The 26,416-nt window shown below is 38.6% G+C and overlaps 1 protein-coding gene across 1 annotated transcript in view; it reads left to right on the forward strand.

Moving 5' to 3' along the window:
• The window catches only part of UNC79 (unc-79 homolog, NALCN channel complex subunit), a 251,806-nt gene that overhangs the window by 129,396 nt on the left and 95,994 nt on the right, over positions 1–26,416 (forward strand). The window contains 11 exon segments of the mRNA XM_036842067.1: positions 1,936–2,076; positions 4,289–4,510; positions 6,528–6,755; positions 10,824–10,965; positions 14,684–14,763; positions 14,848–14,996; positions 17,147–17,304; positions 25,613–25,624; positions 25,627–25,659; positions 25,662–25,724; positions 25,727–25,791. Of these exon segments, the coding sequence (XP_036697962.1) occupies positions 1,936–2,076; positions 4,289–4,510; positions 6,528–6,755; positions 10,824–10,965; positions 14,684–14,763; positions 14,848–14,996; positions 17,147–17,304; positions 25,613–25,624; positions 25,627–25,659; positions 25,662–25,724; positions 25,727–25,791 (1,293 nt within the window).

A 26,416-nucleotide genomic window follows, 5' to 3' on the forward strand; every position in this document is an offset into this window, starting at 1 on the left:
AGCCTATGAACTTTAGCTCCTTGGGTAGAGGGGCAGAGAGTTATTGCAAAGAATCCTTAAAGATGTATGTTTGCTCAGGACTGTCTGTAGACTGGTAACTCATATGCATAGACAAATAGCTATATTTCAAATATATTAGCTATAGTTGTGGTTAATAAAATACAAATTTGTGCAATACTGTTACTGAATTCATAGTAGCTTTTGGTTCTTATATGTTTTCTATCAATAGATACTAAAAGTGTAATAGCTGTCTTGTGGGATTCTGATAAATTTTTTGATATTAAGTAGGTTCTTTACTTGGAAAGGTTGAAAGTTACTGATTTAGGGAGCAGTTCATGCTATTCCCTCAGCCTGGAATGACTTCATTTCCTGTCTCCATATGTGAACTCTAGCTTACTCTTTAAAATTCAGCTCCAAAATTATCTATGAAGTTTCCTCCTATGTCACACCCCTATCTTCCCATTAGAATTCATTATTCCTTCCCCCAGTATTCATATAGGTTCTCTGTGTAAACTCTATTTCTGTTTAATATTATAGTTAACTTTTGTCTCTTTTCCTGATTACAAATGCCTGGAGTGCAGGGTCCAGGTCTTTTTCATTTTTGAATTTATAACTCCCTCATCCTTTCCTCTCAGCATCTGTTATTTTGTGTACATTCTTAAAAATTTATTAAATTGAGTTGAATTCCTGTTATAAAATTTGGACAATTTCAGAAAAGGAGGACAGAGTCAATATTTAGATTAGCTATGGATGCAGATACATTTCTGTATCATGGAAGCATGTGATCCCAAAGGCTTTTCAAGTTCTGTAGATGCCTTTCTGGGTTGTAAACTAAAGAATAATATTTTTCATAACTGACAAGTAGTAAAGGGATTTAAAAAAAAAGTCACTTTTGGGACTCAGAATTTTAACTTTTCATCCCCAAGTAGACTTCCATAAGATAATTTCCACTTTAGGAAAGCCCATCCTTCTACAGATGGCTAGATATCGCCTCAGTTATTCAGTTATACACCCTTTAGCTGTGCCATCTGGAGATGAGCAGACAGGACTGTAAACCTCCAGAACGTAGAGGTTCTCCATAGCTAGAGCAATAACAGCTTATATGTTTTACAGACTGGGCTTTGACACAATTTTGCTTTGAAGACAGAGTGCTGTAGTTGAAGGAGGTTTTAAACCTCTGGTCTAACAATTCGGGGAATAGAGTGAACAATATAGTGATTGGATCGACTCATTTATTAATTAATTATAGAAACATTTATAGAGCTCCTATGTACCAGGCACAGTAATAGGCAGTAGGATAAAAATGGGATAAGAAATGATCCTTTCCTCATACTTCCTTTTTTCAAGGAACTCACAGTTGGGGAGATAGTATCAAATAATCAAATATAATAAAAAGTGATAATTGCTCTAATAAAGGTATGTACAAAGTTTTAAGAAAGCAGAGAAGACAGATGGATTAATTCTGTCTGAAGGAAGGAGGCATCTATGTCTAGAAAATTCATTACAGATAAAGTAACATGATTTTGACAGAAGGGTACCTGAGCTTGCACCAGAGAGCAAGGTCGGATGGGGCATTCAGGTCAGAGTTGGGAAGGATTGGAGGAAGATTGCTCGCAGATTATACTAGTTCAGGAGAAAAGTGATGAATTAAGGCAACAGCAGTGGTATGGAAAGGAGGGGAGAGCATCAGGAGATACTTAGAAGTTTTAATAGAAAGAACATGGCGATTTATCGGGTGTGGGGAGTGGAGGAGCGGGAATGTTCAATGATAGCTTTGAATTTTTTAGTATGGATAATTGAGGATGACTGCAGATAGAATATGTGTGAGGCTAAATGTCCTTATGTTCAATAGGTCACCTTAGGGAAAAATGTTAAATGTAGTTTTTTTGAGTTTTAATGTTTATATTTTGGGGGACATATGCCTTTTTTCCCCAGGTATTATCAGAGTTAGACATCATGGTTCCACTTCAACTATTAATCAGTATGTTTTCTGATGGAGTTAATTCTGTCAAAGAACTGGCAAATCAAAGAAAATCAAGAGTCAGTGAACTGGCAGGGAACCTTGCAGCTCGAAGGGTAATTATTGCCACAATTGTTTTTGTCTTACTTGTTAAGATTTTGAAAACTCTTGTCAATTATAGTGGGGCTTAAAGTCACATCCTCATAAACTGCTCTGAAAATGCTTTCTTCATCCTATCCCACTCACTCTGTTAACCTTTTAAGCACGTTAAATAACAGAAAACACTGTTCTAAGACATGTTTGGCATAGTCTGTAAACAGTAAGTTATTGAGTTTTCATTTTCCTTTGAGTTTTTCTCCTACACATCTCTGCTAGCTACCTCTCATCCTCGATAAACCAAAAAGAGTAGCTTGAGCTTTTGTGGTACTATTCCAATTTTGTTTTGTTTTGTTTTGTTTTCTGGTGAATAAGAATTCTTTACCAGCTAGTGGGCAGATCACTGCTTCACTCTGGGAATGAGGAGTTTGGATATTTTTGTTTGCTTGCTTTTTGTTTTTCCCTATTGTGTTTTGGGAAAAGATGATCAACTAGGGGTGATTGTGAGTGATGCTGTCACTGTAAACTAACTGAGCCCATTTTATTGACCCCTTTGTACCTTTAAGGATGAGAAAATATAGTCTGGTCTACAGTGTATGAGAACTATTGGACATCTGTGATAGTTTTTCTATGGAGGACCTGATAAAGTTTCTGCTGTTGTTCTGACATTCCCAGACCATGATCAGTTTTGGAGAGGTTGACTCTCATCAACCTCTCCAAGGCAGGGACTGTTCTCACCTGTCTCCTTGCCAAGCCTCTCCATAGCATTTTCCCTGCTGTATACTGCAGGCCCCCAGTCATTCTACCTGCTCTCTGGGGATTAGAAAATGAGAATATAACATGATCGTGGGATCATAGTTTGTATTCAGTGCTTTCTTTTTTAAAAATCATTAATTCTTTTCTCATCTGCCTCATAGGAGCCAGCTGCCAAACATTTATATTTTATTTATTTCTTCAGTAACCTTTACTATTACAGTACATTATTAGCACTTTATACTGTGTAACGTGTTCACACTTAATGACATCACAGGATTGTCTGAGGCAGTTGGGAAGAACTCATGATCCTCATTTTACTTAACCTGAGGTTCAGTGAACTGAAGTGATTTGCTGTAGATAACGCTATCATTATCCAGGTATTCTGATTCTTAATGGGGGTACTCTTCTTTTTTATCTTAAATATGGTGTTCAAGGAGATTTCTGATCATTAGAGAGATCTTAAAGAGAAAAAATATGATTTCAGAATGATGTACAGGTATTGCAGTCAGCGTCCTGCTACAGAATTTATCCCAGATGGTTCAAATGAAGAGATTTCAATGGATACTCTGCCTATAGAGTTATGGGAAAGGTTAAGGGGGCGATGGGGTTGGTGAGGCACCCAGAGGCCAGCAGTAGTTCACTAGGAAGCCTTTATACCCCTAGGGCTGAAGAAACAAGGGAAAATGTTCCTGGGCCTTTTGGGAGCTGAAATTATAAGGAAAGGCTGGCTAGAGAAACTATAGAGGATGGAGATACTGCCAAAGATGTAGCATCAAAGGAGGCAGGAGGTGGGAAGAAATAACTCCTACCTCTCGCTCCTCCAGCTTCAGGTCTTCCACTGGTGCCTCTCATTAACTGAACCCAACTGGAAGCCAGCCAGCAAGAGGGCCAGGAGAGACTCAGTCCTTGGCATCCGTGGGCATAGAACAGGGCAGAAAAGGGCAGTGAGGTCCTTTTGGGGGGAAGGGTTGGGTTGGCAAATGGAGAATGAACAGTACAGCAGGCTTGACATATATTGTTTTTTCATGACAGTTTCATACTTATTATACCCAGAGACCATTTTTCTTTAACCAGTCATGTCAATCTGAGATTCTGTGCTAATGATTTAAAAAGTGATCTTACAATGCTTTACTTCTGTAAGTTATCATTTTTCAGGTTATGGTTTTAAGTAGATGCAGACAGTTTAGTTTAATTGGAAATGTTTGACGGAATGAAAAATATAATGGCAAAGAGAGCTGCCTTCATTCTTCAGGGTACTTATGTTTCATTCACCTGACAATTAGAAAGTTTGGATATTTTATTTCTTATTTTTATGTTTTGAGAAGATTCATAGGATTTGGAGGTACTAATGCCATTGGCTAAGGAAGGAAATCAGTGTGACAGCTGGAAATACCTTCCACAGAGTCTGCAAATATTTTGTACAGCCATTTGAGCTTCTGTGAGTTCACTTATGTGTGTTAATGTTCTTTTTTCTAGGTGAGTGTTGCCTCTGATCCTGGTCGACGAGTTCAGCACAATATGCTGAGTCCATTTCAGAGTCCTTTTCAGAGTCCATTTCGGAGTCCTATCCGTAGTCCGTTTCATAGTCCTTTCAAGAATTTTGGACATCAAGGAGGAAGGACTATTGACTTTGATTGTGAAGATGATGAAATGAATCTAAATTGTTTCATCCTCATGTTTGATCTTCTCCTGAAGCAGGTAGCTGAAGCATGAACTTCCTTTAGTTCAGAGGTGAAGAATGAGGGAAGGCATCGTATAGTGATTCTTTCTAAGTGTTGGGCATCTTCTCACTTACTGCAATGATGCAGCATCTCTCAAGACATTTCACAAACTTCTATGGGGGTTTCCTAAGGAGTCTGAAAAATACTTGTATGAATAACTGCAATGATGTTGACACATGAGAATGGATATGAATTTTAGAAACACCCTAGCATCATTAGAATTGATTCTGTTGAACAAATTTGGTGAACAAACTGGGTAATACTGTTTTTGGGAAGAGCAAGGTACAACTCTATAGTGATGGGCTGATTTTAATATATTATATAAATTGATTTTTGAAGTTAATTTTAAAAGAAAAGTTTAAAAAAGGCTTTGGTCAGGAGAACATTTCTTCTTAACTTTTTATTTTGAAATAATTTCAGACTTGCAGAAAAGTTGCAAGAATAGTACAAAAAATTCCCAAGTACTTTCCCCCAAATTCTCCAGATGTCAACATTTACCACATGTATTTCTCCTCTCTCTCTCTTAATCTGTATGTGTATGTATGAATTGTAGAATTTTTTAATGAACCATTTGAAAGTAAATTGCAAACAGGATGTCCCTTTATCCTTAAATACTTCAGAGTGTATTTTCTAAAAAATGACATACTTTTACATAACCAAGTACAGTTATCAAAATCAGGAAATTAATATTGTTATAATATTATTATCTATTATAAAACTTACAGAAATTATTCATTTTAAAAATTGATATAATAATCATACCGTATTTATAGCAAAAGTAAAAAGTTATTTTTGACTGAGGACACAATCCAGCATCACTCATTACAACGATTTGTCCTGACTCATTAGTTCTTTAATCTTTGTTTATCTTTCATATTCTTGACATTTCTGAAGAGTACAGCCCAGTTACTTTATAGAATATTTCTCATTTTGAGTTTGTCTGATGTTTCCTTATGAATCAGTTTGAGTTAAGCATTTTTGTCAGTCATACCACAGATGTGATGTTATGTTGTTTTCAGTGCATGATATCAGGGAGCACATGACATGATAATGTCCCATTACTGGTGGTAATAACTTGGTTAAGGTGATTTCTGCCAGATTTCTCTACTACAAAGCCACTATTTTCCCCTTTGTAATTAATAACTAACTTGTAGGGAGCTACTTTAAGACAGATTTCCTGTTTTTCATCAGACTTTCACCTTCTAGTTTTAGTATCCATGGATGATTCATGCCTGAATCAATTTTTACTCTATTGGTTACCAAATGATAATTTTCTAATTCCATCATTTCTTTTAATTTATTAGCTGGCATTCTACTGAAGGAACAGGTTCCCTGCCTCTCCCATTTATATATTTATTTGTTTAATCTACTTATACCCGAATGTAGTCATGGATTCTTTTGTTCAGTGGGCTAAAATCTGTTACTATGATTATTTATTTTGAGGCTCATTTCATCCCACATTTGGCTAATGAGAGTCCCTTCAAGCTGGCTTCTGTGTTCTTTTGAAATATTCCCATCATTCTTTGAACACTTCCTTAATGTCTCACATGACAGAATGTTCCAGGCTCATTTTATATTTTCCTAGCCCCAACCCTGGAATCAGCCATTTCTCCAAGGAGTCCTGGTTCCTTTAGTGGATAATGGTATTTAGAAACCAAGATCTGGACACTAGGTGAGGAACAGCATTTTTTAAATGTGTAAAATCTCACAAATTGATGGCTTTAAAAAAGAACTCTCTTTTAAATGTCCTACATGATTTAAAAAATAATTCCTATTACTTTGTATTGTGTTTATATTCTTTTTAGAAGAGTCCATGGAAAGTAATGTATGCTCATGGTCTGTAAGCCTTATCATCTTTAAATAATTTATATTGTCATCAGTTAGTGAAAATTGTCCCCAGTTAGTGTGCCAGTGGAATATTGGACAAAAAGACCAAACTCCTTCTTCTTCTTCTTTTTTTTTTTTTTTTTTGGCCTTTTTTTGGTATCTTTCAGATGGAGTTACAAGATGATGGGATCACGATGGGCTTAGAGCACAGCTTATCAAAGGACATTATTTCCATTATAAACAATGTCTTCCAAGCCCCCTGGGGGGGCTCCCACACCTGCCAGAAGGAAGAAAAAGCAATTGAGTGTAACTTATGTCAGTCTAGTATTCTCTGCTATCAACTTGCTTGTGAGCTCCTGGAGAGACTGGCTCCCAAAGAAGAAAGCCGGCTGGTGGTAAGCAGTTGAAGACATGAGATGATCCATGTCTAATGGTAATAAAGACTGCAGTAGATGGTGTAATGGAGTCTTCCTCCAGGATTATCTTATGCTCCATGCTGGGTTATATGTGAGATTGCGTTAAAAGAAAGTTTCCCTGTTCCTTCCGCTAACTCAGGCTCCTGGAAAGAGACACGAGATGGAGCTACATTACACAGAATTCTTGAGTTAGAATTCTTGAGTCATGAGTTAGGGTTGTAGTATATCCGCTCATACAATTTTCATAAATACAAGGCATTACTGGTATTCTTGAAATAACTTTTATCACAAAGTTATGTTACAAAGTTTAGATAACAATGAATACTGCAAAATATAGACATCAAATATTGAGTAAGTAGATTGGATATGGACACTGAAAATTCCTTGGTCACCTCAGTGTGTAAAACCCATTGACTTGATCAACAACCAATAAAGCTTTCATTTCATTTTCTGCTTTTTAAGAAAATTGTTTAAATAGGGAACAGCTAATACATGCCATGAATTATCTACTCCATATATTAGTTATTCCCTGTTTAGCCTATTTTCCATCTAAGATACACACATCACCAAAATACCCACATAGCATCATAGGGAGATGAACCTGAATCATTTGAGCCAGTGTTCGCCATCTTCTCTTTTTCTTCCCCTAGTGTTTGTCTAGGTAGAAAGCGATTTCTTTAAAAAAATTTTTTGGGGATGTATAGTATATATGCAGTAAAGTGTTTCTTCAGTTTTTAAATACCTTTCAGCCCACGTAACTCATTAGTCCTACCTGCCACAACATAATGTTCCTGTAGTACGGTCTTTTAACACCGTCATTGGGTATATAGTCTAAAGCAGTCACAGTAATAGATGGTTCTAAAACAGTCACAGTAATAGATGGTTCGAAAACATCGTCTAGCTTAGAGCCTAATCAGGAAGATGTTTACATAAATGAAAAACCTAAGATGCTCATGATGAGCATAGTGAGGAAGAGATGAACAAGATAGCTATGGGAGGACAGAGAGAGGATGAATCTAGGTTAGAGGTGATGGGGATCGGCAAGGTCTTCCCGGAGGAGATGTCTGCTGAGCGCATATTTGAAGGAGGATTGGAGTTAATGAAATGAAGGTGATAGGAGAGAGGGACTGTTGAGACCCAGAAAACTCTGTTTAAATGATACAGAGGAAAGGGGGTGATGATACACTCAGGAAACTACGAGTAGTTCATCGTTGCTAGAGCAGTGAGGAGGATGGCAAAGGAGTAAAAGGTAGACCTGATGCTATAAAATCATCAGTTTTATAGTCACATTTATTAAGGGCTCTGTCTGCCAAGCTAAGAGGTAAGGATTTTGTCTTGGCGACAATGGGGGAATCCTGAAGAATTTTAATCAGGGTGGTGATATAATTTGATGAATTTGAGAAATTCTGCCAGTGGAGGAGAGAGATTAGAGGATTTGGAGGCCAGGGACAGGCATCTAGTCAGAAGGTAATGCTGTCACTCAGGGGAGAAACAGGGGAGCCTGAACTAAAGCAGTGATGGTGGTGATGAAGAGAAGGTGTGGACCTGACGGATTTTTAGGAAAGAGAATCAACAGCACTTGGTGTTTAGTTAGCGTTTAGCGATGGAAAAGTTGAGGACAAATCCATGTTTTCTGGCTTGGGAGCTGATGATGTTGCCATTTACAGAAAATTACACGTGAGTTACTGGGTGTGCGACGAAGAGAACTGGGTGTATGCAGCAGGAAACTTTTTGCCATATCGAATTTTATGAAACTCAGTTTATAATTTGATTTAGTGTCTTGTTCATGGGTGACCAAGGAACAGGGCCAGCATCAGCAAAACTGCGAAGTTGGCAAAGATACTCTTCAGAACCCTCCCAGACACCGTTTTAGCACTGGTTTCTTTCTTCCTGGTGTCCTTCATGTATCCCAACAATCTTTACCTCCTTCTTGCTTTCAGCTGGCTATCAAGTAATTCTTCAAATTACTGGTTAAAGTTATTACTGGTTAAAGTGTTAGCTAAAGAGGATATTTTAAAATTTTATTTATTTAAAAATTTTTTAAATTTAATTTTTATTTTATATTGGAGTATAGTTGATTTACAATGCTGTGTTAGTTTCAGATGTACAGCAAAGTGATTCAGTTATACATATACATATATCCATTCTTTTTCAGATTTTTGTCCCGTATAGGTTATTACAGATCATTGAGTACAGTTCCCTGTGCTATATAGTAGGTCCTTGTTGATTATCTATTTTATATATAGTACTGTGTATATGTTAATTCCAAACTCCTAATTTATCCCTCCCCCAACCTTTCCCCTAAAAGAGGATGATTTTAAAAGAGGACATTTGAAGGTGGGAGTTGAAAGAGAGAATAAAACTGGAATAGGAGGATAACTAGAGATGGATAGTTTAAATGGTAGCTATTCCTAGTACATTCTCTCTCTCTCTTTAAATCTTCTTTTTCACCCATTTTCCAGCTTGTTATATATCTATATATAGACATACAGATATAGTGTTAAGTATATTCACATTGTTGTGCAACCAATCTTTTTGTCTTGCAAAATGGAAACTCTATACCCATCAAACAATAATGCCCATTTCTCCCTCCCCTTAACCCCTGGAGACCACCATTTTACTTTCTGTTTCTATGAGTTTGACTCCTGTAGATACCTCATATAAGTGCAATAATCCAATATTTGTCCTTTTTAAACTAAAAATAGAATTACCATACGACCTAGCAATCCTACTACTGGGCATATACCCTGAGAAAACCATAATTCAAAAAGAGCCACGTACCACAATGTTCATTGCAGCTCTATTTACAATAGCCAGGACATGAAAGCAACCTAAGTGTCCATCGACAGATGAATGGATAAAGAAGATGTGGCACATGTATACAATGGAATATTACTCAGCCATAAAAAGAAATGAAATTGAGTTATTTGTAGTGAGGTGGATGGACCTAGAGACTGTCATACAGAGTGAAGTAAGACAGGAAGAGAAAAACAAATACTGTATGCTAACACATATATATGGAATCTAAAAAAAAAAAGAAAAAAATGGTTCTGAAGAACCTAACAGCAGGTCAGGAATAAAGATGCAGACGTAGAGAATGGACTTGAGGACATGGGGAGGGGGAAGGGTAAGCTGGGACAAAGTGAGAGAGTGGCATGGACATATATACACTACCAAATGTAAAATCATAGCTAGTGGGAAGCAGCCGCATAGCACAGGGAGATCAGCTCGGTGCTGTGTGTCCACCTAGAGGGGTGGGATAGAGAGGGTGGGAGGGAGACACAAGAGGGAGGGGATATGGGGATATACATATGCATATAGCCGATTCACTTTGTTATACAGCAGAAACTAACACAACACTGTAAAGCAGTTATACTCCAATAAAGATGTTAAAAAAGAAAATTTGTCCTTTTTTGACTGGCTTATTTCACTTAGCATAATGTCCTCAAAGTCCATTCATGTGCAGCATGTGTCAGAATTTCCTTCCTTTTCAAGGGTGAATAATATGCCGTTGTATGCATTTTGTCTATCTGTTCATCTGTTGATGGACACCTGGGTTGCCATACCTTGCTCTCTTTAACTCACATATTATAGACATTTCTTGCTCCTAAAAATTTGACTTCCCCCAGCAACCAGTATTTGTATCTAAATATATTGGTGTGAACCCCTTATTATTCTCTGCTAATTAAGTGCTATGATTAAACAAAATGAGCATGGATTGGAATCACCTGGCAAGTGGGACATGCTCACAGGAATTACAGCAGAGATGAGAAAGCAGGCCTAGGAAGATTTAACAATGTTTTTGAGATTTTTTCCATATTTATTTTAAGGGAATGAAAATATTTCAGAAAGCAGCTGATCCAAATTTCCTTTAACCATTATGGCAATAAACTCAAGTCTCTATGGAGGCACATGCGTTTGCCCTCTGGGGCTCAGCACAGGGCCTGGGACACAGCAGGCGCTCATCCATCTTTGTTGAACTAAGTGGAACCGTTCTTTACATCCCCAAAGGGCTGCTCACCTGGCTGCTTGTCATATTTGTTTCAGGAGCCCACAGACAGCCTTGAGGATAGCCTCCTTTCTTCCAGACCAGAGTTTATTATAGGCCCGGAAGGTGAGGAGGAGGAGAATCCAGCAACTAAGCATGAGGAGAACCCAGGCAATCGCACTGAGCCCATGGAACATGCTGGTAGGTGAACTCTGGCTGATGGGGAGAGAGGTGTGCACATCCCAGTTTGCACAGGCCTAACACTCAGAACCCGGATTTCTTAGATCACCATCGGCTTGGGCAAGCTCAGACTCGGGTTCCTCAGTACAGACTTGTGCACATGAACCATTTCTCTCAAGATCATGAAGTGAACAGGTCCAGGATGTGCTTGTCATAGAAGAGAGGTCACTGAGCATATTTCTGGCAGCAGGAGCATGCTGTCGATAAAAACCTACCCTGTCCGTGAAAGCATCACCGCTACATGTAGTGAATCACGTTCTCTGTGGAGAAGTAGCTGTGAACCAAGGCTGAAGGGCCCAAGTGGAGGGTGCCAACACTCTTGATAGCCACTCAGGGCATTTGGCCAAAGCACAGTGTTTTTGGATAGAGGTGACCAAAGTTGAGCTCGTGCAGCTTCTGAGCCCCAGGGGCATGGCTGTGACCCTGGATGGGCTCACCGTGAATAGCTGTACAAGTCGTACTCTAAGGCTAGTTGGCTCTGCTGAGAGCTGGGAAGAGAGATGACCTCTTTCTACTTTGTTTAGAGGCTCTATGTAGGCGAATTGGGACCAGCAAATGGCCGGCAGGCCTGGAATCATCTCCAGCTCCTCAAACTCTGAATGAGTTTCAGGAATTTAGGATGGGACTCCACGTGCCTCTGAGAAAGCCTGGTTTCTGGATCTGCACTGTGACACTCTCGGAATTTGTATCTTCTTGCTTCCACTATCGTGAATTGTTAGAATACCTGGTCCCTGGGAAGCCTACTCCCCAGAACCAAAGTTTGAGAAGCTTTCCCTCATTTCTTCAGTGAACAGCAAACATTATTAAGTGACTGTTTTGTGGGGCTCGTTGCAAGTCATGGGGTGTCTTATCAGACCAAGGTAACTACATCATTAGTACAAAATGCTTGGTTGAAACTAACTGCTTCAGCGTGATTGTGTAAGTAGTTGAGGATGTATAGGTTGCCTCACACTATTTAGAACCATTGAAACTTAGATGAGGGAACACCTGAGATAACCTACTTCATTGGTATTCAGTGTGTACTTGGAGTTGTAAATCTCTGTGTTGTTTCCTTTTGACCTTCCTTAATTGGGGTGGCAATTGGTGAGAACATGTGGGCAAATGATAAAGACCCAGGCTCCCCACCGTGCTTCAACCAGAGTGTTCTGACTTGCGCTATTTCCTATGTTGGAGTTCTAAGTAAGATTCTCTTTCAACAAAGGATTTCATAGCAAAGAATTTGAAACCTGCTGATCTAGGTCAGCCTTCTCACTTTGCAGATGAGGAAAGTACATCCAAGATGGGTTAAGCAACTTGCCCATGGTCATAGAGCACAAGTTATTCCTGATTTATGCTTTATGCTTAACATGATTTCAAAACTGTAATAGTGCATCAGGATCATCTGAGGAGTTGCAACACAAAATGAAATGACCTCCATCTGCTCACCCCTGATTCTGGGCATATTTGGGGGTGGGGGACTGGGAATTGGAAACCCAAATATTGTACAACTAGTTAGTGGCAGGGTTGAGACTAGATCCCAGGGCCATGTTTCTGTCAGGCATTGATGCCTAAGGGAAGCAACGATTTCACTTACGATCCAATAACCTGTACTCTTTAGATGTAAATATATATATTTAAACCTGACATAGCACACAAATCAATTAACTACCATTTTTATTTATATGTAACATTTTATCTGAACAATGGTGAAAATTAAGCAATTTGTTTTTATAAATTACTCTTTCCTTTGCTTCACTGTTGTAAACTCCACTTATTTAAACATTTGCTCTATTCATCTCCCCCAAGCACTACTTCAGGCTCTGGTCACAGCTTCTGGTCTGTTTTCCTTCTTTTACCTTCTGCTGTCTTACAGGACACAGTTATCACTTGTCTCCTCAGGGAAGAGGAATTTTCTTCCAGGACCGGCCTTCCTGGCTGCTAAGCACGCTGACCCTGCTTCTGCTCTGTGGGTCTTCAGGCGCCGGTCTTGAGCTCCTGTGTCAGAGAACGGATGGGTGCTCTACCGACACATGTCCAGCGGTTCCCTCTCTTATTCTAGAGTATTTCCTGTTTCTGCATTTTGTGGCCTGGTGCCTGTTCCTTATAGCAGTCAGAGATGTCCTCCACTAAAAATGTTAAAAAAATTTTTTCATGCTAGACAAAATAGAGTTTAGTGCCGATAACAAGTATTTAAAATACATCGGGGGCTTCCCTGGTGGCGCAGTGGTTGAGAGTCTGCCTGCTAATGCAGGGGACACGGGTTCGAGCCCTGGTCTGGGAGGATCCCACATGCCGCGGAGCAACTAGGCCCGTGAGCCACAACTGCTGAGCCTGCGCATCTGGAGCCTGTGCTCCGCAACAAAAGAGGCCACGATAGTGAGAGGCCCGCACACCGCGATGAAGAGTGGCCCCCGCTTGCCGCAACTAGAGAAAGCCCTCGCACAGAAACGAAGACCCAACACAGCCAAAAATAAATAAATAAATAAATAAAAAGAGAAATAACCTGAGGTCCATTTCAACATAAAAAAAAATAGTAATAAAATAAAATAAAATAAAATACATCGGAGTGGAAGATCCCCAATAAACAAGTATATACACCAAGAGGGTTTGACTCTCGCTGTCTGTGATCCTAGGAATTGCCAAAACTTATAATGGTGATTTGAAAACATTTTACATTAGTTTCTATATCTGGTTAACTTGTGAATTCTTTTCTCTAGCATGCCTCATGTAAAATATACCACCACTAACCACTACAGAGGCAAAGGTCTTTTTATTTATTTATTTACTTATTTTTAATAAATTTATTTATTTATTTATGGCTGTGTTGGGTCTTCGTGCTGTGCGCGGGCTTTTTCTAGTTGTGGCGAGCGGGCTTTTTCTAGTTGCGGTGAGCGGGGGCTACTCTTCGTTGCGGTGCACGGGCTTCTCATTGCGGTGGCTTCTCTTGTTGTGGAGCACGGGCTCTAGGTGCTCGGGCTTCAGTAGTTGCAGCACGCGGCCTCAGTAGTTGTGGCACGTGGGCTCAGTAGTGGTGGCTCACGGGCTCAGTTGCTCCGCGGCATGTGAGATTTTCCCGGTCCAGGGATCAAACCCGTGTCCCCTGCATCGGCAGGCGGATTCTTAACCACTGCGTCACCAGGGAAGTCCCCAAAGGTCTTTTTAGAGCTCCTCACAAGAAGATAAAACCATGAGTAGTTCTGATTTGAATATGCTCAACTGCTTTAAAAGGCTCCCTTTTTGCACATGGGAGTCCTGTGCATGTGTGAATATTGTACACTTGAGTCCTGGGGTAAATCCCTCCTTAGGTGCTAGTATAAGTTGCATATCTCTCTTTAATACCTGCTTATCTCCCTTTCAATTAGGAAGGCAAACCTCGGCAGGCCCTAAGACCCCTCCAGGTATCAGCAGAAATAGCTGCCCACAGGAGCATAGGGCTGGGCTGGGGTTGCTTCAGGGAATCAAAGACATCTGAATACACAGTGGAAGGTGGAAGCTGAGGATCCTAAATCTAGAAGGTTTCCTGCACTTGCATCATGGAAAGGATATATGCTACCTTGGAGAACAAAGAAACACATTACATGAACACTTTTTAATATATTCCATTTCTATTTTTACTCCTCTTTGTTTTATGGTCTTGATCAATTCACGAACGGTGGAGGGAAGGAGTTATGCTAACCTTTGTGTAATTATTTCTTCCCAGCAATAAAGAATGATACTGAAAGAAAGTTTTGCTACCAACAGCTTCCAGTAACACTGAGACTAATATACACCATTTTCCAGGTATATTTTTTGAAATATTTGAATATTATATTTAGTAGCATTGCCATTTTAGATAACTCAGTAAACTTGTGGTTCTTTGCATAGGAAATGGCCAAGTTTGAAGAGCCGGACATTCTTTTTAATATGCTCAATTGCCTGAAGATCCTCTGTCTACATGGAGAGTGTTTATACAGTGCTAGAAAAGATCATCCTCAATTTTTAGCCTACATTCAGGATCACATGTTGATTGCAAGGTATGTCTTTCTAGTAGTTTTTTGTTTGTTCATATTTTAGGCTTTTATCTGTGAAAATCAATTTTAGAATAAGACTTACCAACTCATTGGGTTATTTCTCTTAGCCGGCACAGGCTAATTACCTATGGGAACTACTTTTATTGCTTTTATGTAGTCTAATATTTGAGTATGTCGATATGAAGAATAGTAATTGTCTTTGCTAGGTACTTTAGAAGTAGAAAAGGAAAATAAGGATTATTTTATGCCTTTCAGTTGTTAGATGACTTAAGAATACTGTGTACTCTAGGTGGGCTGACTTTTGTTGTTAAAGGGATCTCTACCAAATATGTACCCAGGCCATTTGGATTGCTGATGCCGTGGGATCTCTGCCTCAGCCTTTGGGCTTTGTAGCCCAGGTTTTTCCCCCAAAGTACCACCCTGACACAAAAGCCATGGTGGACAATGTAGGGATTTGGGGAAGGGACACTCTTCCATTTTTCAAACAAGACTGCCTTAGAGAACTGGGAGAGCTATATGTTACTGGCCAAATCCAGAATTTTTTGTCACTGAGATGGTTTTCTACTAGTGCTGTATATATATATATATATGCTTTGCCTCCTTCAACTAAATTGCAAGCTCCATGAGGGCAATTTTTTGGACATTCTTCTTATATAAGACCTACTGTTGTGCTCTGGAAGCATCATCATCCTTCATCACACAATGATAACAGTAGCTCAAGCTTTTTGAGTACCTACTATGTGTTAAGTACTATGTATCATTTCATTTAATACAACCAGCATTGGGAGGAAACAAAAGTTCAGAGAAGTTAAGAAATTTACACTTGGTTACACAGCTAACTAATGGCAGGGTTGGGATTAGATCTATATTTGTCTGATTTCTATTATTAAGATGAAGCACACAGTGTTTGAAAGTTACTCCTTTTCATTCCATAGCTTTAGTACGTCTTCTCAAAACCAAGGCTCTCTAGTGACATGTACCTCAATATGTTCTCTGTAAAACGGAGATAATGTGTCACTTCTCCTTTCTCTTAGTGCTGCATTATAAGTTTTTAAAGTCGAACATAGTTTTGATTCTGATATTAACTCTGGAGCCAAATAGAAAACAAAACAAAATAAAACAAAACAAAAAGAAACAAAAGGCATACTTTAAATAATTGAATAAAATGTTTGAAAACATTATTACTAGAAATATATATTCAGCATTATTCTGCCATGCAATGATAGGGACTTAGCTTAAACTTGCTCAGGTATGTTTTTGACCAGTAGTGGTCTGGTTTTAAGAATGGCAAGTACTCATAAAATGTTACCAGGGATACCTCTCTCTCTCTGTTTTTTTCTCTCTCTCTTTCCCCGCCCCTTTCTCCCTCCCCATCACTTACCCTAGTTCTCTCTGTGTTGGCTTCTTCTCCTCAGGCTGTTCCTGTGAGGTGGGAAAGAGAGAGGGTTGCTAGCAGCCCTAGATCGACATTACACTTCATTCTTGAGATTTCAGAGTACATATCAAAACCTGGAAAAAGGATGCTAGCACTCTCATGCTTGGGTCACATGCCCACCCACCCCTGGACTAATCACTGTTCATCACATTGAAGTATTTTGATCACCCTGGGTTTTGTGTTCATTATTAGGATAGACAAGGTGGGGGAACTTGATTGACAGCCCTGCCAGTTAGTGGAGAGGCTGTTCTTAATAGAAAAAGAGTTGTTCTTTGCTAGAATAAGAGGAAAAGGCTGCTGGGCAGACAAAACCAACACAATTCTCCAGATGTTCACTATAAGAAAAATTTAAAAAATCACTTATCACCCCATCATCTTAATGTAACTAATATCAGTTATTATTTAACAGTCATTGTTCATTTATGTACCTGCATTTATAATATACAATTTTTACTTTTTATGCTAAAAATGCACTGTTAACTGGTAGTGTTTTCCTATGTTATTACATAAAAGTAATTTCTTTAAAAAAATTAACATAGGAAAAGAGCACAGGAACAGTTTATCCAAGGATTATACTCTTGTGAATGAATGGAATTTCACCAAAAGCATCCCTACCAGCCCTCTGTTAACTATACTTCCTACAAACTAAGATAATAAGATTTTTTTCCTAGAAAGATTATCATAACTGTAACCACTTTGCTTCTTCATGATTCCCCAGCCTGTGGAGAGTCGTCAAATCTGAATTCTCCCAGCTATCTTCGTTGGCAGTTCCTCTCCTTCTTCACGCTTTGTCACTTCCTCATGGTGCTGACATCTTTTGGACAATCATAAATGGAAATTTCAACAGCAAAGACTGGAAGATGAGGTTTGAAGCAGGTACCTCTGTATTAGCTTAAAAATTCTCTCTGGGTCACAAGGTAAACCAGATGTCCAGTCATGACATCTCTTTTTGGCCCTTCTTTTCCCTCCCTTCTTTTTAGAAGGCATTGTCCTGCTTGCTAGTGTTCTTTGGTGGCTCTACTTAGTTGAGCTCCCTTGATAATAGAATTTTTCAGAGTGGTCTTTAGGTAGGTTGACCATGTCTAGGTTTGTCTGGGATAGTCCTAGTTTATGCCTGTTGTGCAGGTGTATTTATTAATTGCACCCTTGTTTACTCTCAAATGGGTCCTGGCTTGAATAATAAATTATGTAGTCACCTAATAGGTTACTTGCATTTGAGTACTTGGGAAAGTTTGTTAAAAATGCAGATTTTTGGGCCTCATCCTAGACCTACTGAATCAGAATCTCAGGAGGTGAGGCCAGAAATCTATATTTTCTAACAAGTTCTCCAGGTAATTCAGTGAACTTTGAGAAGCTCTGCTGTTGTACTGTTGCCACTGGAGCATCAGTGACCAAATCTGGTGCAGTGATGGGTATAATTCCTAGTGCTTAGAATGGCAAGTTCCCAGAGGAACACGGTAAGGAAGGAATTGGGATGTGTTCTCTTAGTCTTAAATCTGCTGGTCTCACTGTCACCCTAATCTGCTGGTACTCCCATTCTCAGGGGGCAGCAAGCAGGGTTGGCATACCAACCTGTACCTTATCAAAATGGTTCCGTATATTTTAGTGTCTCAAAAATATTGCAGAGAAATGGAAGTTCCATCAGGTGAGTTAACTACTATACTTTGAGTTCAGTTCCCTGATATCTGACCACCTCAAAGAGTTCTTGCTTTTAATGCCTCATGAATCCCAGGGGCTGGTTTATTTATGTGATAGCACATGATGTTGTACGAAATTAGAGTAAAACTTTCTAGCAAAAGTCTATGTGGTATTGGCCACATTTTATAGGCATTTGAATACAAATAAAGCAGGTAAATATTTAACTATACTCGGGCTTCCCTGGTGGCGCAGTGGTTGAGAATCTGCCTGCTAATGCAGGGGACATGGGTTTGAGCCCTGGTCTGGGAAAATCCCACATGCCACGGAGCAGCTAGGCCCATGAGCCACAACTACTGAACCTGCGCACCTGGAGCCTATGCTCCACAACAAGAAAGGCCGCGATAGTGAGAGGCCTGCGCACCGCGATGAAGAGTGGCCCCCGCTTGCCACAACTAGAGAAAGCCCTCACACAGAAACGAAGACCCAACACAGCCAAAAATAAAAATAAAATAAATAAATTAAAAAAAAAAAAGCATCAGCCTCAAATCCAACCCGTTCCTTTAAAAAAAAAAAATTTAACTATGCTCTTTCATTACAATTTAAGGATTAGATTATTGCCAAATTAATCTTCTGAATCACAGCTCCGATTATGTTGCTTTTCTACTCAAAAAATTTTAATGGGTTTTCAGTGCCGAGAGAATAAAGTTCAGACTCCTTAAACTGGCATTCAAAGTTTTCCATGGTCTAATTGCAAGTGTTTGCAGCCTCATTTCCCACTCTTCTTTCTACATATACCATTGCTATTTCTCCATTGCTTCCTGCTTCCCTTCATCCATGTGTTGGCCATTCTGTGCTCTCCATCTGAAATCCTCTTCTATTCAAGGTTCCATTTAAATGCCACTTCCCAAACAATGATGAAAAATACAATAAATGAAATTAAAAATACTTTAGAAAGAATCAATACCAGAATAACTGAGGCAGAAGAACAGATAAGTGACCTGGAAGATAAAATAGTGGAAATAACTACTGCAGAGCAGAATAAAGAAAAAAGAATGAAAAGAATTGAGGACAGTCTTAGAGACCTCTGGGACAACATTAAACGCACCAACATTCAAATTATAGGGGTCCCAGAAGAAGAAGAGGAAAAGAAAGGGACTGAGAAAATATTTGAAGAGATTATAGTTGAAAACTTCCCTAATATGGGAAAGGAATAGTTAAGTCCAGGAAGCGCAGAGAGTCCCATACAGGATAAATCCAAGGAGAAACACGCCAAGACACATATTAATCAAACTATCAAAAATTAAATACAAAGAAAAAATATTAAAAGCAACAAGGGAAAAGCAACAAATAACATACAAGGGAATCCCCATAAGATTAACAGCTGATCTTTCAGCAGAAACTCTGCAAGCCAGAAGGGAGTGGCAGGACATATTTAAAGTGATGAAAGGGAAAAACCTACAACCAAGATTACTCTACCCAGCAAGGATCTCATTCAGATTCGACGGAGAAATTAAAAGCTTTACAGACAAGCGAAAGCTAAGAGGATTCAGCACCACCAAACCAGCTTTACAACAAATGCTAAAGGAACTTCTCTAGGCAGGAAACACAAGAGAAGGAAAAGACCTACGATAACAAACCCAAAACAATTAAGAAAATGGTAATAGGAAAATACATATCGATAATTACCTTAAATGTAAATGGATTAAATGCTCCAACCAAAAGACATAGACTGGCTGAATGGATACAAAAACAAGACACGTATATATGCTGTCTACAAGAGAACCACTTCAGACCTAGGAACACATACAGACTGAAAGTGAGGGGATGGAAAAAGATATTCCATGCAAATGGAAATCAAAAGAAAGCTGGAGTAGCAATTCTCATATCAGACAAAATAGACTTTAAAATAAAGACTATTACAAGAGACAAAGAAGGACACTACATAATGATCAAGGGATCAATCCAAGAAGAAGATATAACAATTGTAAATATTTATACACCCAACATAGGAGCACCTCAATACATAAGGCAAATGCTAACAGCCATAAAAGGGGAAATCGACAGTAACACAATCATAGTAGGGGACTTTAACACCCCATTTTCACCAATGGACAGATCATCCAAAATGAAAATAAATAAGGAAACACAAGCTTTAAATGATACATTAAACAAGATGGACTTAATTGATATTCATAGGACATTCCATCCAAAAACAAGAGAATACACTTTCTTCTCAAGTTCTCATGGAACATTCTCCAGGATAGATCATATCTTGGGTCACAAATCAAGCCTTGGTAAATTTAAGAAAATTGAAATTGTATCAAGTATCTTTTCTGACCACAGTGCTATGAGACTAGATATCAATTACAGGAAAAAATCTGTAAAAAATACAAACACATGGAGGCTAAACAATACACTACTTAATAACCAAGAGATCACTGAAGAAATCAAAGAGGAAATCAAAAAATACCTAGAAACAAATGACAATGAAAACATGACGACCCAAAATCTATGGGTTGCAGCAAAAGCAGTTCTAAGAGGGAAGTTTATAGCAATATAATCCTACCTCAAGAAACAAGAAACATCTCAAATAAACAACCTAACCTTACACCTAAAGCAATTAGAGAAAGAGGAACAAAAAAACCCCAAAGTTAGCAGAAGGAAAGAAATCATAAAGATCAGATCAGAAATAAATGAAAATGAAATGATGGAAACGATAGCAAAGATCAATAAAAGTAAAAGCTGGCTCTTTGAGAAGATAAACAAGAGTGATAAACCATTAGCCAGACTCATCAAGAAAAAAAGAGAGATGACTCAAATCAATAGAATTAGAAATGAAAAAGGAGAAGTAACCACTGACACTGCAGAAATACAAAGGATCATGAGAGATTACTACAAGCAACTATATGGCAATAAAATGGACAACCTGGAAGAAATGGACAAATTCTTAGAAATGCACAACCTTCTGAGACTGAACCAGGAAGAAATAGAAAATATAAACAGACCAATGACAAGCACTGAAATTGAGACTGTGATTAAAATTCTTCAAACAAACAAAAGCCCAGGACCAGATGGCTTCACAGGCAAATTCTATCAAACATTTAGAGAAGAACTAACACCTATCCTTCTCAAACTCTTCCAAAATATAGCAGAGGGAGGAACACTCCCAAACTCATTCCACGAGGCCACCATCACCCTGATACCAAAACCAGACAAAGATGTCACAAAGAAAGAAAACTACAGGCCAATATCACTGATGAACATAGGTGCAAAAATCTTCAACAAAATACTAGCAAACAGAATCCAACAGCACATTAAAAGGATCATACACCATGATCAAGTGGATTTTATCCCAGGAGTGCAAGGATTCTTCAATATATGCAAATCAGTCAATGTGATACACCACATTAACAAATTGAAGGAGAAAAACCATATGATCATCTTAACAGATGCAGAAAAAGCTTTTGACAAAATTCAACACTCATTTAAGCTAAAAACCCTCCAGAAAGTAGGCATAGAGGGAACTTACCTCAACATAATAAAGGCCATATATGACAAACCCACAGCCAACATCGTTCTTAATGGTGAAAAACTGAAACCATTTCCACTAAGATCAGGAGGAAGACAAGGTTGTCCACTCTCACCACTATTATTCAACATAGTTTTGGAAGTTTTAGCCACAGCAGTCAGAGAAGAAAAAAGAAATAAAAGGAATCCAAGTTGGAAAAGAAGTAAAGCTGTCACTGTTTTCAGATGACATGATACTATACATAGAGAATCCTAAAGATGCTACCAGAAAACTACTAGAGCTAATCAATGAATTTGGTAAAGTAGCAGGATACAAAATTAATGCACAGAAATCTCTTGCATTCCTATACACTAATGATGAAAAATCTGAAAGACAAATTAGGGAAACACTCCCATTTACAACTGCAACAAAAAGAATAAAATACCTAGGAATAAACCTACCTAGGGAGACAAAAGACCTGTATGCAGAAAACTATAAGAAAGATGAAAGAAATTAAAGGTGATACAAACAGGTAGAGAGATATACCATGTCTTGGATTGGAAGAATCAACATTGTGAAAATGACTATACTACCAAAAGCAATCTACAGATTCAATGCAATCCCTTTCAAACTACCAATGGAATTTTTCACAGAAGTAGAACAAAAAATTTCACAATTTGTATGGAAACACAAAAGACCCCAAATAGCCAAAGCAATCCTGAGAAAGAAAAATGGAGCTGGAGGAATCAGATTCCCAGACTTCAGACTATACTACAAAGCTACAATAATCAAGACAGTATGGTACTGGCACAAAAACACAAATATAGATCAATGGAACAGGATAGAAAGCCCAGAGATAAACCCATGCACATATGGTCACCTTATTTTTGATAAAGGAGGCAAGAATATACAATGGAGAAAAGACAGCCTCTTCAATAAGTGGTGCTGGGAAAACAGGACAGCTACATGTAAAAGAATGAAATTAGAACACTCCCTAACACCATACACAAAAATAAACTCAAAATGGATTAAAGACCTAAATGTAAGGCCAGACACTATACAACACTTAGAGGAAAACAAAGGCAGAACACTCTATGACATAAATCACAGCAAGATCCTTTTTGACCCACCTCCTAGAGAAATGGAAATAAAAACAAAAATAAACAAATGGAACCTAATGAAACTTAAAAGCTTTTGCACAGCAAAGGAAACCATAAACAAGACGAAAAGACAACCCTCAGAATGGGAGAAAATATTTGCAAATGAAGCAACTGACAAAGGATTAATCTCCAGAATTTACAAGCAGCTTATGCAGCTCAATGTCAAAAAAAACAAACAACCCAAACCAAAAAATGGGCAGAAGACTTAAATAGACATTTCTCCAAAGAAGATATACAGATTACCAACAAACAGATGAAAGAATGCTCAACATCACTAATCATTAGAGAAATGCAAATCAAAACTACAATGAGGTATCACCTCATACCCGTCAGAATGGCCATCATCAAAAAATCTACAAACAATAAATGCTGGAGAGGGTGTGGAGAAAAGGGAACCCTCTTGCACTGTTGGTGGGAATGTAAATTGATACAGCCACTATGGAGAACAGTATGGACGTTCCTTAAGAAACTAAAAATAGAACTACCGTATGACCCACCAATCCCACTACTGGGCATATACCCTGAGAAAACCATAATTCAAAAAGAGTCATGTACCACAATGTTCATTGCAGCTCTATTTACAATAGCCAGGACATGGAAGCAACCTAAGTGTCCATCGACAGATGAATGGATAAAGAAGATGTGGCACATATATACAGTGGAATATTACTCAGCCATAAAAAGAAATGAAATTGAGTTATTTGTAGTGAGGTGGATGGACCTAGAGTCTGTCATACAGAGTGAAGTAAGTCAGAAAGAGCAAAACAAATACCGTATGCTAACACATATATATGGAATCTAAAAAAAAAAAAAATGTTTCTGAAGAACCCAGGGACAGGACAGGAATAAAGGCACAGACGTAGAGAATGGACTTGAGGACACGGGGAGTGGGAAGGGTAGGCTGGGACAAAGTGAGAGAGTGGCATGGACATATATACACTACCAAATGTAAAATAGATAGCTAGTGGGAAGCAGCCGCATAGCACAGGGAGATCAGCTCGGTGCTTTGGGACCACGTAGAGGGGTGGGATAGGGAGGGTGGGAGGGAGACGCAAGAGGGAGGAGATATTGGGATATATGTATATGTACAGCTGATTCACTTTGTTATAGAGCAGAAACTAACACACCATTGTAAAGCAATTATAGTCCAATAAAGATGTTTAAAAAATAATAATAAAATAAATGCCACCTCCATTTCATGAACCTTCAAATGCCCCTATTGAGTTCCACTTTCTCAGTTCCATTGGTGGAAAGTCATTTCTTTATCCTTTGATCTCTCATAGCATTTTATTTCTGCCTCATTAGTGGCAGTTACAGCCTTTTGTATTACATTTCCGTTACAGTTGTACCTGTCTTATCTCTTTTAGTTGACTTGACTTTGAAGTCAAGACCTGTGAATGATTCACATATTAGTCTGTTTGGGCTGCCATAACAGAATAACATAGACTGGATAGCTTAAACAACAGAAATCTATTTCTCACAGTTTTAAGGGCTGGGAAGTCCAAGATCAAGGCTCCAGCCTACTTGGTTCCTCGGTGAGGGCTCTCTTCCTGGCTTCTCTTCTCTCTGTATCCTTTCATGGTAGAGAGAGAGAGAGAACTCTTGTCTCCCTTCCTCTTATTATAAGGACATGAATCCCATAATGGGAGCTACCCTCATGACCTCATCTAAACCTAATTACCTCCCAAGGTCCCACCTCCGAATGCCATCACATTGGGAATTAAGGCTCCAACATATCAATTTGGGGAGGGGACACAAACGTTCAGTCCATAACAATTCATTTTTGCATTTACTCCCACCTTCACCAAGTACCTAGAATGATCTCTTATGTATATATAATGTGCTTAATTTATATTTTAAAAGTAAGTGAATCAGTGAATTTATTGAATAAATACTGTATGTACTAGTTATCATGGGAGCAATAAAAAGAGTATAAGAGCAGATTCTTGCCTCAAGAAGCTCCTAATTTAATTGATGAGATCAAATATAAACATGTAAGAGGTTAAGAAACTATAACAGTATAAATATAATTCAAGACAACAGAAGATAATGTTATAAATATAATTCAGACAACAGAAGATATGTCATATAGCTATATATGAACACACAAATGCCATAGGTAAATGAATAGTATTTTTGCAGGAGTTCGTGGGATGGAAAGGCCACTCTAGGAAGTCAGAGTGACTTTACAGAATAGTAGAATTTCAGCAGCAGACTCTTTAAGGATGGTAGAGTGTCAATAAGCAGAAAAGAATAGAAAGAATATTCTATCTAGGCTGCTGGAACAGCTTAAGTAAAGTCCTGAAATGTCTTTGCATGGAACTATATTGCTTCACTAGTTATTATAACTTTTTATAAAGCTATGTTTAAAGAGTGGCTGGAATAATTTAATACAGATGTGCAGAATAATGGTGCATCTGGTTCATGGAAGAAATATGTGGCTTCTATAGCCCCAGGAAGACTGGTTGTCATATCACTTCATGACATATTAAGGACTTAGAGCCAGCCCTGGTGGGCACATCCCACATCCCTGTGTGGTCTGCAGAGCCTCTATAGAATGGACAAAGAAATGAGCATGGAGGCATTTTGAAAAGTTTGAAATGCGGCTGAAAGTTAAACAAAGGTAAAAGACCATTAAAAAGAAAAGAAAAGAAAACCCAGAACTAAATCAAGGCTGCCTGGCAGAAAATACTACACTGCGTAGAAATGGTCTCTGCTGCACGGATAAAATGGAACACTCAAGAGGTGGCATTAGAATTTCCTTTTGGTATTTAACGTCAGTGTAGGGGGGCCCAGAGTTAGCTTTTTCTCTGTGGGCTCATTTCTCAGACCGTCTAAATAAATGTCAATTTTTTGTTCTCTGCCTTTGACATTGCAGTGGAAAAAGTGGCTGTATTTGCAGATTTCTGGATATTCATTCAGTGACCAAAACCACCTGCTGAAGTACTCCCTGGCACACGCCTTCTGCTGCTTTCTGACGGCTGTGGAGGAACGCACCCAGCGGTGGCTACGAGGCTGGTCTCCTGCTTGACACCTATAAAGAGGCCAGCCTTGCAGGTGACGTCCCTCAGATGTGCATTATCTGCTCTGCGGATGGTTGCTCTGCTCTACTTCTAACTAATTCATTGAGTTATTTGTCACATAAACACACATAATACTGTGATGATGGTACAGTGGAAATTTTTTAATTTTTAAAAAAAATTTTTTATTTCCACTGTTACCATTTCTGAGAAAAGCATCCCAGAGACCGCACTGTATTAACAGATCTCTTGTTTTATTTGTTGATTCTTTCTTCCAGTCTTGTCCCTAATGCTGCCATCGCTTCTGACAGATGTTAATTATTGTATAATTTTGTGGTGTGTGGGACAGATCTTTAAACTAGGTTGGGATTTTATACCATTCAGCGGCTCCTGGCCAAAGCCCTTGTCACTGAGTTCTAGAGGCAAAGAGATCAGATGTAAATTATAATATAAACCAAAGCAAAACAAGAGATGGTAAATATACTAGATGAAATGAAATACCACAAAGTAAAATCAAAGAGACTTGAAATATGAGACCTGGAGAGAGTTGTTTATTTATCTATTTGGCACCTTATTTTATACTTGGAGAAACCAAGTCTCAAGAGATCATGGGACTTTTTAAAGAACACAGAGTGAATTCATGGGAGAACAAAGACAAAAAC

This window comes from Balaenoptera musculus, chromosome 2, assembly GCF_009873245.2.
Source record: "Balaenoptera musculus isolate JJ_BM4_2016_0621 chromosome 2, mBalMus1.pri.v3, whole genome shotgun sequence".
NCBI lineage: Eukaryota > Metazoa > Chordata > Mammalia > Artiodactyla > Balaenopteridae > Balaenoptera > Balaenoptera musculus.